At 48.6% G+C, this 13,063-nt stretch overlaps 2 protein-coding genes across 2 annotated transcripts in view; both read left to right on the forward strand.

Annotated features, from left to right (window-relative positions):
* Positions 1 to 8,237: 8,237 nt before the first annotated feature.
* On the forward strand, positions 8,238 to 9,515 carry LOC135816861 (cilia- and flagella-associated protein 58-like). Its single transcript, XM_065329963.1, has one exon. It carries the CDS (start codon positions 8,238 to 8,240, stop codon positions 9,513 to 9,515), a length of 1,278 nt encoding a protein of 425 aa, XP_065186035.1.
* A 168-nt stretch (positions 9,516 to 9,683) lies between these two features.
* LOC135816862 (uncharacterized) overlaps positions 9,684 to 13,063 on the forward strand; it is a 3,686-nt gene continuing 306 nt past the window's right edge. The window contains exon 1 of the mRNA XM_065329964.1: positions 9,684 to 12,932. Within this exon, the coding sequence (XP_065186036.1) occupies positions 9,684 to 12,932 (3,249 nt within the window). The remainder of the gene's footprint in view (positions 12,933 to 13,063) is intronic.

The raw sequence follows: 13,063 nt of genomic DNA on the forward strand, positions 1-13,063 counted from the left end.
CGCATCACGTGCCCGTGCAGAACACGCACTCCGAACTCCCGCGCCCCGGCACGGGACCACGCGGAGCATGCGCATTACTCCGGCTCTCGATGCTGCTTCTTCTTCATCCTTGCTGCGCCAACAGTCAGATCGCTTGACAACCTTGGCCAGTTTTTGAGCACCACCACCCACCCCATCATCTCTAACCATCATTCTATTCTAAGCCATCCCGGAAGGGAGAACGGTAAGGATCGTGGGTCAGGCCGGCATTGAGCCAAGTGCGCCTACATGTGCTCACAAGTGCATCCCTACCGTATGCGTGTATTGACACGCCGGGCAATTGTTGCCCCCATTAGCCCTGGCATTGGCCAGTCTAACGCACATTGGTGCTTGCGATACTACGGCATTGGTCCATAGTATTGCATACTGCATGCGGCAATTGTTGCCTGCGATACTACGGCATTGGTCCATAGTATTGCATACTGCATGCGGCAATTGTTGCCTGCGATACTACGGCATTGGTCCATAGTATTGCATACTGCATGCGGCAATTGTTGCCTGCGATACTACGGCATTGGTCCATAGTATTGCATACTGCATGCGGCAATTGTTGCCTATGCCCTGATAATACAACGCGTAATAGCTCCCAAACAGGTCGGCTTGTGTGGTTGTTAACCTTTGTTTTTCCCTTGATCTCTTTAGTTCCGTATTTCCACTGATGATCGGAATGTGAAAATCGATTTTGGAAACACACAAAACCAAACCTTGAACAAATTGTCATGTTGCGTGGTGATGTCTGCGGCATTCATACTTTTCATTGCTATTATTAAAAGGGGGTTTCTTGTACCTTTTCTAACGCCATGATCCGCCAAAGACTATGAGTCCCTGGTGAAGTCCCCATTTCGGTATACTGTTTAACGTCATATTCAGTTCTCACGCAATTTTAACAATTCAAGCCAGTATATTTTTCATGCTTGGGTGGGTCGTTATTTTTCTTTTTCTATATTTCTGTTTATGTCAAAGTAACTTTAGAAATTGCGTTTTCTTAGCTTTGCAACAAACCTAATGCTTGACAATAGAAGAAAAATGACGGAGACTATATTAACAGTGGCGTATGTGAAGTGTTCAACCTAACCCAGTTGCAACAAGTCCGTTTGAGAATTTGTTTTCCTTGAAATTAATCCTTGCTGGTTTTTTTTCATCTAAATGTCCCGCTATTATCTGCAGAGGTGATTTCTTCCCTCGTCGATTTCTTTCCTGTTTTTATACCTCGATATTTAGGTACTTGTTTCCCTTCTTCCCATGCTTCATCTTCCACTCTCCTCTCCCCCATTTCCCCATTTTCCTTGCGATATTTATGTGGGAGACTTCCGTGATAAGCATCCATTTGCTTTTGGAGAATCATTTTAAATAAATACAAAACAATACATTAAAATACAATATGAATCATGTTGTGGTCAGGAGTCTAGGTTATTTCTGAAAACAGGGTCATGATTCGGCCTTATAGATTAGAACCACTACATCCTAGGCTCGGTGTTTTGTGCACTACCCGGAACTATGCAAGAACAACATTGTCTTTTTGCTTTGTCGTTTGTAGATTTTTGAACAATAATCAGATCCGGAATTTAAGTGATGGTGTGTTCTCTGGTCTACCAAACCTCACGTTCCTGTAAGTATCATCAACTGCACCACTGAATGCAGGGAACAGTTGTATACCTGTGTGTATATAGAGTACTGCTGGATACGTGATGAACAAACCTCTAATATTGGATTGGATTGGATTTTTATTTATAGTGGTGACTATAACAGACAATTGCCTAATAACAATAGACCCACTTGAGGGAAAGATGCAAAAAGATATGAATAATTAATATAATAGACTACCGGTATTGGATAGGTGATCATGTTCGCATTTTGAATAGCTGAAAGTCATAATTACTAGCGTGAAAAAGCAAGGCATTGGGGTAACAGTTTCTTAAAACGGGCGGAGTTATCCACACAGCGAGCTAGAGGGTGCAAATCATTCCACAGCTTAGCACATGGTCCAAATGTATTCCAAGGTACTTTTCACATGTCACTTGCTTGAGCTGCACTCCATGACAGTAGACTGCAAATTGGTGGTCAGTAATATGTGGCGTAGACAGGAAGAGCACTTGTGTCTTCCGGGCATTTAGAATTAAATGGCGGTTTGATAGCCAGGTACTAATGGCTGAGACAGCTGCAGACAGGGAGTTGCTAAGCGCATTCTTCTGCGTACCGCAAACATTCAATAGAATATCGTCAGCAAATTGAATAACTTTCACACAAAACTCGGAGACAATGGACTGGATCGAACGAACATAGAGTACAACAAGCAGTGGACCAAGAACAGAGCCCTGGGGAACGCCACACATGCAGGGGAAAGGAGGGCTATAGTTCTCAGCAATGTGCACTATTTGGCGACGATTGATTGGACAAATAGTCGGCAAACCAAACTAATGCTGAACCAGATATGCCAAGCTCAAACAAATCATAAATGAGCACTTGGTGTCTGACCTTGTCAAATGCTTTGGACATATCCACGAGCACAGCACCAGTAATTTGTCCGGCATCGCGAGCCCGAACAAAAGTGTCCGTGACGAAAACTAGAGCGTCTTCCGTTGAATGTTGATATCTGTGAGTATTATTGGGTGCTTTCGATTACACGTTAACACAATTCTGGAACTGTTTTTTTTAATTCCAGAATGACCAGAATGAGCGGATTCCGGCCTTGTAAACGAACGACTGGAATTCACAACGCTTTTTATTCATGTCATGACACAAACAAAATTGATGAATCTTAAAAAGAGATCACGCACACCCTCGCGCGCACGTGGACCCAACATCGCGCACACGCCGGCCAGGGAGGCTCTTCGCGCGCTTGAGTCATGACCAGACCGGTAACACAACGACCGTGCAATTCTGGCGCCAGAATTAGAGAAATTCAGCCCTCTCTTCAGAATTGACGGATTCGACGGAATTGGATAAAATCAATTGTAACGACGGAATTTGTCACGTTTTGTGTAATTGAACTGTGCATCAACAATAACTAATTCTAGAATTGACCGAAATGCGTGTAATCGAAAGCACCCATTATCTGCTTCACCGGATTGAAGGGAACAGTTGTAGGCGCGTTGTGTAAAGCGCTTGTTGCATATCGTTGTTATTGGAAAGAAAGACGTTTCATGGCTCGATTTTGTTGTGGTCCTTTGGTATATTTTGTTTTGTTTTGCGCTCTCCTTTTCCCCCAGTTGGACTGTTTTGGTTTCACATCCAATTTGTGCATGCATCATGGAACGGTTACGTTATTGTCATGCGTTTCGTTTTGCTTTGTTCACGCGCATGCTCATGTGCTGCCATGATGTTTGTCATTTTCTCCAGTTTCCAGTTTCCCTTGTTGTGTCCGGTCTTCTTTGTTTGTCCGTTGCCCGTCTCCGTCTTGTCGAATAATTAAATTATGTAAAACTTGAGTTCAGTTTTGTAACTTTTGTTGTTGTGTATGGCGGGTCGGATAGGCAGGGAGGCTGGGCGCCTGATGCCTGGCAATATGTGCGGGAGCAAAAAAGTGCTTTATCATTCCAGTGACCCGTCAACGTCTCACAGCTCGACTTCTTTATCCCAAATCCCATTGCTACATCACTGCTCTTGTCTATCATTATCTACACAATACAACCAGCTTGGACAATCGACTCGCCATGATGCTCCTCTTAGTCACAATCCATGTAATTCTACATAGTGTCATAGTCCCTTCTGCACACTAGTAGGGGTAATCGGATTATGCTCAGAAAATGACCGGATTATGCCGTAGGGGATGCTCGCAGGATGCTCGAGAAAACAGCTAATTACGCTTTTACGTGCTTCACCAAAAAGAACAAAAACAAAACAGTTGACAATAATGAAAAAAGGACTCAGAAGAAAAAATGGATTCAGACCAAAAATATATAAAATAAAATAAATTATTCCAAATCGACAAGAAGCGCTATGTACATGTATGGTCCTTCAATAGCAGGTGTGTATATAACAGCCTCATTGGGGATCTGCCCTCTTTTCGAATAACCCACATTATGGTATCATAAGTATATGTGTGGAGAAAGAGGCGAACTATTCCACTTCATGAAGCTACTGGTGTCAAATGCTTTTGACATGTCGAGGCCCAGGACGTGGCAATCCCACACAAAGTGGGTGGCTTTAGCTGAAATCCAGCGCTGTGTCCACACCACATCGGCAGTGAAACCAGACAATGACAGTGTTACCAAGTGCCCTCTACCCCATGCGTATTGCCTAGTGCCATTTTGCAGAATTATCAGAGTTTTCCGTACTCGATTTTCAGGTCAACATTTTGACTGATTTAGTTCACTTGTGAAGCCTACGTACGAATTCAGTACAATTTTCAACTTCACCAGGTCATAACTTTGGTCTACTTCGCTTGATTTTCACAATCTAGAGCTCGTTGGAAAGCTCTAGGCAGGGTCAACGGCAGAACGCCAAGCTCCATTATGAAGCCATAACAAATCAGGCGCGGTAACACAGCCAAAGTCGTCTCCAAGCCTACTTGTAATACGCAAGCAAACCGTCCCAACAACACCACTCCACTCCCCTTCTTCACGGAATGCTGAAATTTTCGAGCCGATTAAAAAAATCTTCAGCCTGCTACATCATTAAAAAGTGTTCAGTTGCTCAAAGAGCACGCAAAAAGGGATTCCCCCCACCCAAAATGGCGAAGAGTTCGACCAAAAATTATATTTTGCCAATGTAAGATGCCTGAATACGGCATGCGATATCTCATTAGTCCGACATCGCTTCAGCCATTGTTGCATTGGACAGTTTGGAGTTTTGCTACCACGTAGACCCTTCGATTGTTGAATTTGCACAAGAAACGATGGAGTTACAATGGTTGTAGTAATCGTTCATATACATGATCGTTTGCGGGGTATTCGATTGAAATCCGTACTGCGGACAAAACTTCGTTTTCCGTACAAATACGGACAAACACGGGTGGTTAGCAACACTGCAAAGTGAGTCGAAAAGACATACGTGGTGCAATAACTGAACACTTCTGTACCAGGATACGTTCGGGCCTTGTTAATGATAGGCTTACAATGTGGTGGAACCACCACATGGTCAATCCTGTTGTATATATTTCTAGTACGGATCGTACTGCTGTCTTTAACCTTTCCAGCCCATGTTGTTCGGTAGCACATTGAAAAGCGGAATACTGTGTTGGCTAGCAACAACTGATGCGAGTTTTTGTCCAGTCCACAAGCGCCTGCTCGTTCTCATTGCGAGTCCCCTTGCTGTAATTTCCGACACACGAGGTGACAGTGCTGCCAATTATGCTATTGAAGTTCCCCACTCCGATGACAAGCGTTCGTTTGCTTGTCCCATTCCATACGGAAGATAGTGCGTCGTAGAACTGGTCTATGAGCTCAGGCTCTTCCTTTGACTTTGGGTTTGTGGGTCCATGCGCCACGACAAACCCAACTGGCAGTGATGAGTTCTTGGCTTGTGGAAACGATAGGTGAGCACAGCCCACCAGATCCGACAGTTTTTATTTATTTTTGAAATGCACATTTCAAATATTTTGAAACAGCGAATCTAAATCCGCCATGGCTGTCGTCTGTCAGGCCAAAGCTCGCCAGCCTGTGAGTTTTACTAATACTTCTGCCAAACGGATCCTTTGTTTTCAGCTCCTGAAGTCAAAAGAAGTCCATCCAGCACGTTTGCAAATCACGAGCGAGTTGTCGGTGTGTTGAGTTCGAAAACAGTGCATGAACATAGAACGTCACTAATGTAGTATCCCTGTCTGTCTAATACGGAAGTAATACGGAACTTTACCTGATGGATATTTAGTATGTTTCATATCTCCGTATGTAAATGTACGGCGTCTGCTGCATAAAAGCTGCTGCGGATTTCTGTTTTGATTAGATATTATAGCAACGAAAAAGCTAACTCGAAGAAGAAGTAGTCAACCTCTAGGTGTGCACCGGAGAGAAAGTTATTTATCTGCTGCTTCTTCTTTTACTTCCTGACATTATTGAGTTTTTTTAGTTGCACAGGCTTCCGTTCCTGACAATTGGGTATTCTGTTGCTCCTTGCCACCTGCTGCATTGCTACACCATTGTGATATTTCTGTATTCCATGCTCTTGGGTTCCGTGATTAACAATTGGTTAAAGCCACGGAACTTTCCGTTGGGGAGGGGATGGTGTAACAGTTTTACACCTACTTTCACCACTCACACCTTATCACCTTGTGTCACACCTACTCTCATATATAAAACCAGTATATTGAGTAATAAACGCTCTCTTCTTCCTTCGCTCAATAAAGAACTATTACAGTGAGCATCTGTGCTGAGCTGTTACGCCCTTTTTGATAGAATGTGGTTTGGCCAGTGTCTTGTCCCACGTGCTTAGCATGTAGGCTGAGCGACACGCGCTTTCCCACGTAGGTTATTATACCTTCTTGGCATGGCACATCATGTGACCCAACGCCGGAACCTGGTCAGGTAGGTTCTCGCATTGTACGTTTCCTGGAAGTGGTTCACTTCCTGGAAAGGTGACTCCAGGCTTTGTGCAAAATCACGTCACATCGACGTTCTAGAGGGTTCCACGATGCCTCCTTGCTTCGTGCAAGAATTCAAGAATAACATGACATTGCATAACAAGAGCTAAGTGCAAGAAGGAATACGTGTGCATAAATCAAAACCGTCACCGCGCAAGAGGTCAGAGCATCGCGCAAGCAAGACCAAGAATGCAGCAGAACTTACCATAAGAAGCCACTGAACTATGGCACGTTGGGTGAGCGGGCTCCTCAACGTGACCCTCATATACTCACATTGTACACTGACGTGGGTGAGCGGGCTCCCCACGTCCCAATTTGGTCTTTCTTCTCCATGTCTTTCTTTCACTTTCTTTTCGAATGATTACGTACGTGCATTATGCTTTTCTGCTGACTGGCTGCTCATATTCCAGTTTTACCTGTTCTTGTAGTTCCGGGTAATACCTCGTATCATCCTAGGCAATGATCACGCCATATCTCTAAATTGCGCTATAAAAGAAGCTCCTGCTCTCTCTTTTGCTGCAGTCGAGACTCGGTCTCAGCTCTCTGTCTTGGTTTACTTTGAGCTCGGATTTGAATGACTACTCACAACGTTAAACTAACAGTCTTTGTCTGTTGATCGTGTGGGGTTGAACTTGGACCAAGCCAGCTATATTGGTTAGCCTCTGGGTTGTGCTGGGCTTGTTGTGAGGTCACACGTCTATTCAGTTGCCGCTCGTAGTGATTCTGGGTCCGGTCACTGAGAGCCAGGGAAGCGACACATTAAATTTGCATTGCATTTTCATCCATTGTGTTTCCTTCGATCGTAAAAGAGGTTTCATTCACTACTCTCGGGATCCCGGGGATTTCTAACAAAAACTCCCGGTAAAGTGACGTTCTTTTGTTTGATACAGAATGTTCCTGAAAACTCCATGCATTAGCCTCGAATGTCCTTTTTTCTCTTTAAAAAATTACGCTGCGCAATTGCACTTCCGACTATGCACGGCACTGTCAAGACCTGACCAGCCTAGGTGATACGCGAAGAGGAAAGGGCATGAAGGACGAGCGCACTCAGATCCTACACAGAGAGGTTGCGTCTACCTGCGTAACGAGCAAGACTTTGAAAGAAAGTCAGAGCCCATTGAGAGAATGGAAGACGGTGTCCAGATATCCAGAACAGTAACTGGGTGCCGTCAAGAGTTGAAACCCTAATAGTTGGATGTAAAGGGTTACGTGCATTGGATACCTTGTTGCAGTTAGACTGGTGCAGCATGCTGGCTGTTAGAGTACAATCATTCATGCGTGATATGGATAGGCAAATGTGTTAGAGCTATGATCCATGTGTGCTTCTATTCATGCATTCCCAGCAAGAAGGCCATGTGTCAGGTCTATTCAGTACTCTGGTGTCTAGACGTCTGCATTCTATTATTGTATCACATTACATGGTCGAGTGTTGCCATAGGGTCTTTCTATACCATGTATGTGCGTGCACTGTTATTAGCTATTGCTATCTTTTGTTAGGCCAGAGTTGGTTTTAGCCTAGTTGTGGAGATGTTCAGGTTTTAGTTCTTGGAGAGTTGTGACTGTTTTCAGATCATGAGTCAGTGTAAACATTGTGTCCTGGAGATCTTTGTGTGTGGATAATCCCGGTTCCGGGGAGAAACGGAATATCTGGTCCTTCGAGCCGGATCTGGAAATAGTCATAATGGAAGGTGAAGATAGGAGTACGCGCAGAAGTGCGCGGTCAACGAGAGGTGTAGCACCTCCCCGTTTGGGTTTTGAAGAAGAGCGCTCGATGCGCAGTAGTAGGAGATCAGGAGGAGGACAGTCCCGATCTTCATACGAGACTCAGCGTCGAGTTCTGGAAGCAGAAAAGAGGCTCCTGGAGAAGGAGCTTGAGCTCGTGAGGTTAGCTCAAGACGAAGCGTCGTCAAGTGGCCAAGGGGCCAAAGGATCGTCCTCTCCCAAGATGGCCTCCGAAGTCTTCGCAGAGGAGCTCATAGAAGGCCATGAAGCTGATGCAGCCGTTGACGCTGGCCAAGGAGATGAGGCTGGTATGGGTGAAGTAGAAGTTGCGCACCTGCCAGAACATGCAGTGGCTGTTTCTCACGATCCAGAGCCGCACGCAGTGCCGAGTCCCAGTGTAGCCGGAACTGTCAGTGCCCACACAAGCAGGAGTTTGCCTGTGGCGGTGAGGACTGAGTCTGAGGTCGCACGTGCGTCGACGAATACGGAGCAGGCCAATCTGTCAGGGTTGCGAGTGCAACAAGAGTTTGTGCTGAAAGAGAAGCGCTATCAGCGGGAACTGAGCGAAGCTCAATCAATAGCGGACGCCGAGCAGCGACGTGTAGCGAAATTGAACAAGGATCTTGCGAGCGCTCGTGCAGACCTGTCATCGCTGCAGGCGGAAAATAGGCGAGTCACGCAGGAAAAAGAGGTGTGCGAAGCTGAGCGGGATGTATCGGAAAGGGAACTGCGCGAGCTGCAGCCGCATCTCGAGCGCCTGGAAAGAGAACACCAGGAGGGGCGCATGTGTTTGGAAGATCTCCGCGATCAGAATGACCGCTTGCTGACGCGAGCCGAGCAGGTTTCAGCAGAGCAACACGCGCAGCGAGCTGAACTGCTCGACAAGCTCGAACGCCTTCGCGCGGAGAACGCCAGCCTGCAACAGCGGGCGGATCGAGGCGGAGGCCGAGGGCCGAATGAGCAGCGAACACAGCGAGCGGAGTTGCTAGTTCAGCTGGACCAGCTTCGCGGAGAAAATGATCGCCTGCGGAGGCGTGCGGACCACGACCAGTACACCGCACAGTGTTCTAGTGCGCAGCAACAGGAGCTACGCAGTCGGATTCAGAGCGATCAAGAGCCGGAGGAGATAGTGAAGACGCACCAAGCAGCTGGTTCCACGGTCAAAGGCCTTCAGCAGGATGGACGTGGGCAAGCAGATGAGGGTCTGCAAAGCCAGCTATCAAGGCTCACCGCGTGACAAGCCAAGATCAACACCGACTTGCCAGCGTTCTCGGGTGCAGCAGAAGAGTGGCCAGCATTCCACCACATGTTTCAGTCTACGACCATGCAATGTGGCTTCACGGAGGCTGAAAACATTCAGAGATTGCGGGTCTGCCTAAAAGGTCCTGCAAAAGAGGCAGTAAGAATGCTCCTCATCGTGCCAGAGAACCTGCCGAAAGTTCTCTCAACGCTGGAAAGGAGGTTCGGGCGGCCAGAACTAGTAGTCACGGAGCTCGTATCGAAGGCGAAATCAGCTAAGCCGGTACGCAGTGACGATGTAGAGACCTTGGTGTCGTACAGCACCTCGGTTAAGAATGTAGTGTTATGTATGAAGCTGCTTGGTAGCTGTGGACATATGTCCAACCCTACCCTCCGACAGGAGCTAGTGAATAAGCTGCCAGTTGCACTGAAGATGCAGTGGGGCGAATACTTGGCGGAGAAAAGGACCCAGATGGATTCCCTCGACCTGGAGGTCTTCGCAGACTGGCTAGAAAATCGAGCAGAGGCTGCGCTGAATGTGGCCGGGCCGTTTGCCAAAGCGGCCCCTCGAGCAAGTAATGCAACAGCTATGCACACCACAGGTGGTCCAGCCAGCACAACTAAGCCAGTGTTGCAGTGCGCCAAGTGTGGTAAAGCGCACTCCCTCACCAGCTGTGATGTCTTCCGCCAACTGTCAGTGAAGCAGCGGTGGGACTTCGTGCTTGGAACATCGCTATGTGTGTGCTGCTTCAAGACAGGCCACTGGAAGTCCGAATGCAGAGGCAGTGGTTGCAACAAGTGCCGAGGCAGACACCACCCTGACCTCCACCAAGAGCGCGCACCTCCGGCCAACCAAGGCTCCACGAGCAGGAGCACAAAGCCACGAGAGAATGTGGTTCCGCAACACAGCACGAATACGTCTGTGGCAACCACGCAGAAGACCGCTTTTATGGTAGTCCCTGTCGTGTTATGCCATCAGGACAATACGGTGCAGGCCACAGCCATGATGGACAGCGGTTCTTCAACAACATACCTGAAAGACAGTGTGGCAAACGACCTCGGGCTGCAGGGAACACCAACGGCATTTACGGCGTCGGTTCTGGGGGGAAAGACAGTCTCAGGAAAGCACCGTCGCGTAAAAGTGACAATGGCGTCGGAAGACGGCTCATATGAAACCCAGCTGGAAGCATGGACGCAGCCAATAGTTACAGCACCGATGGAGATGATCGAGTGGAACTCGAGGAGACACATGCACAAGCACCTCCAAGAGGTTACCTTCCCGCAGGTGACTGGGGACCAAGTCGACCTGCTGATAGGACTCAACGTGCCAGAAGCGCACAGAGTACTGGAAGAGCTGGCAGGACAGCCGGGCGAGCCAGTTGCTCGAAAACGTCCCCTCGGATGGGTATGTTTCGGTCCCGTCAAGTCGCAAGCGGCAGAGTTCACAGAGACGTCCCTGCATGCGAATGTCAGCGATAGGAGCAACGCAGTTCTCAACGACCTCGTCGCAAAGTTCTGGGAGGTAGAGAGCGTTGGTTTGGTTCCTAAGGCTACGAAAACGGTCGCGGAGGAGGAAGCACAACGTATGGTTGAAGGAAGCATGAAATTGATGGATGGCAGAGTGTCGACGGCCATACCGTGGGTCAGCACCGATAAGAAGCCAGATCTCCCACCGAATCGTGAAATGGCTGAACAGCGACTGAGAAACCTGGAGAGGACTCTGAGGAAACGACCGGAAGTCTACCAGCAGTATTCCGACGTCATCAAGTCCCATATAGCCAAGGGCTACATCCATCCGTGCCAGGAGACAGACCAACAGTGGTTGCTTCCTCATCTGGCGGTGGTACGAGCAGATAAAACTACGACGAAAGTACGAGTGGTATTCGATGCCGCTGCCCGATGCCAGGGCAAGTCACTCAACGACGAGATGCACTCTGGACCGAAGTTGCAGAGGGATCTGGTACACGTGCTGATGAAGTTTTGCCTAGAGCCTATAGCGCTAGTCGGCGATATTGCAGAGATGTTTCTGCAGGTGGAAATCGCTCCAGAAGATCGCAAGTATTTGCGCTTCCTGTGGCGCGACACACCGGATGAGCCAGCCGCCATGTATGAGTTCTCTCGGTTGGTATTTGGGCTGAAGGCATCGCCATACCTGGCATGTCGGGCTCTGAAGGCAACGTCAGCAGAGCACGGCGCATCCTTCAGCAAGTTGGCTCGGGAAGCAGTTGATGAAGCGTTTTACGTTGATGACCTGCTCGACTCACTACCGACTGTGGAGTCCGCCATCAACACTCGACAGGAAGTCCAGAGTCTGCTCGGAAAGGCGTCTTTCCACGTCCGCAAATGGAGGAGCAACAGTCAAGCCGTGCTAGAGTCTATACCGGACGAGGACTTGGCCAAAGAGGCACTGCTATGCATCAGCAACGACAGTCAGCAAATACCAGCGGTGGTGAAGACTCTCGGTGTGGTGTGGGACGCCAAGACAGACACCTTCAGCTATACGCACCGTGCTCCTGAAGAACAACAGTGGACCAAGCGTCAAGTGCTGTCGAAGATGGCGAGCATCTTCGACCCTAGAGGCCACATTGTGCCCTTTACCATGCGGGCGCGGCTGATGTTTCAGGAGCTTTGTGCAGCTGGGATCGGGTGGGACGACCAGATTCCGGCCGAGCTGAACGAGAAGTGGTACAGGTGGTTTGCCGAGCTGGAGCACCTCAGCAAGATCAAGATACAGAGATGTCTCAAGGAAACGGATCGCCCAGCCCATGAGGCATCACTGTCGGTACATGTGTTCACCGACGCTTCGGCCCATGCAACAGCGGCAGTGGGTTATGTCCGAGCGGAGTACCCCGATGGACATGTGCGCATCAGCATTGCGCTTGCTAGAGCCAGAGCCACACCACTGAAGAAAGTCACGATTCCGAAGCTGGAGCTCCGCGGTGCAGTGCTGGGTGTGCAAGTAAGTGCCGCCATCAGTGAGGCCCTCCACATCCCCATGTCCGAACACAACTTCTGGACTGATTCGATGAACGTCGTACACTGGGTGAGGAGTCCGGCTAAGAACTTTACTTCAGACGTCGCTAATCGAATAGCGGCAATACAGGAGTCGACAAAGCCGACGCAGTGGAGGCACGTGCCTGGAAAGATCAACCCAGCAGACTTGCCAACTCGGGGGGTGAAGGCCGAGGATCTACCCGGTAACAAGTGCTGGTGGCAAGGGCCTGCATTTCTCCGCAACACCAAGGAGTCCTGGCCGCAGACTGAGTTGACCAACAAACCGCAGCTTCCGGGCCAGGTGAAGAAGACGATCGAGCTGGCACTCACAGCGGTAGAGCCGGACAAGGGTCGTCTTGATGTTGAGAGGTACTCGCGTTGGACACGTCTGATTCGCGTCACATCATGGTGCTGGCGTTTTGTGAGCAACGCTAAGCTGACAGCAGATGCAAGAGTCATGAGGGGGCATTCTCAGGATGCTAGTTCGGCTCCCACGGAGGTCGTCTGTGCTAACGCCCCAGGAGCGAAGGCTAACCCTAGTGCCCGCAGACA

The sequence above is a fragment of the Sycon ciliatum genome, chromosome 5 (genome assembly GCF_964019385.1).
Source record: "Sycon ciliatum chromosome 5, ocSycCili1.1, whole genome shotgun sequence".
NCBI lineage: Eukaryota > Metazoa > Porifera > Calcarea > Leucosolenida > Sycettidae > Sycon > Sycon ciliatum.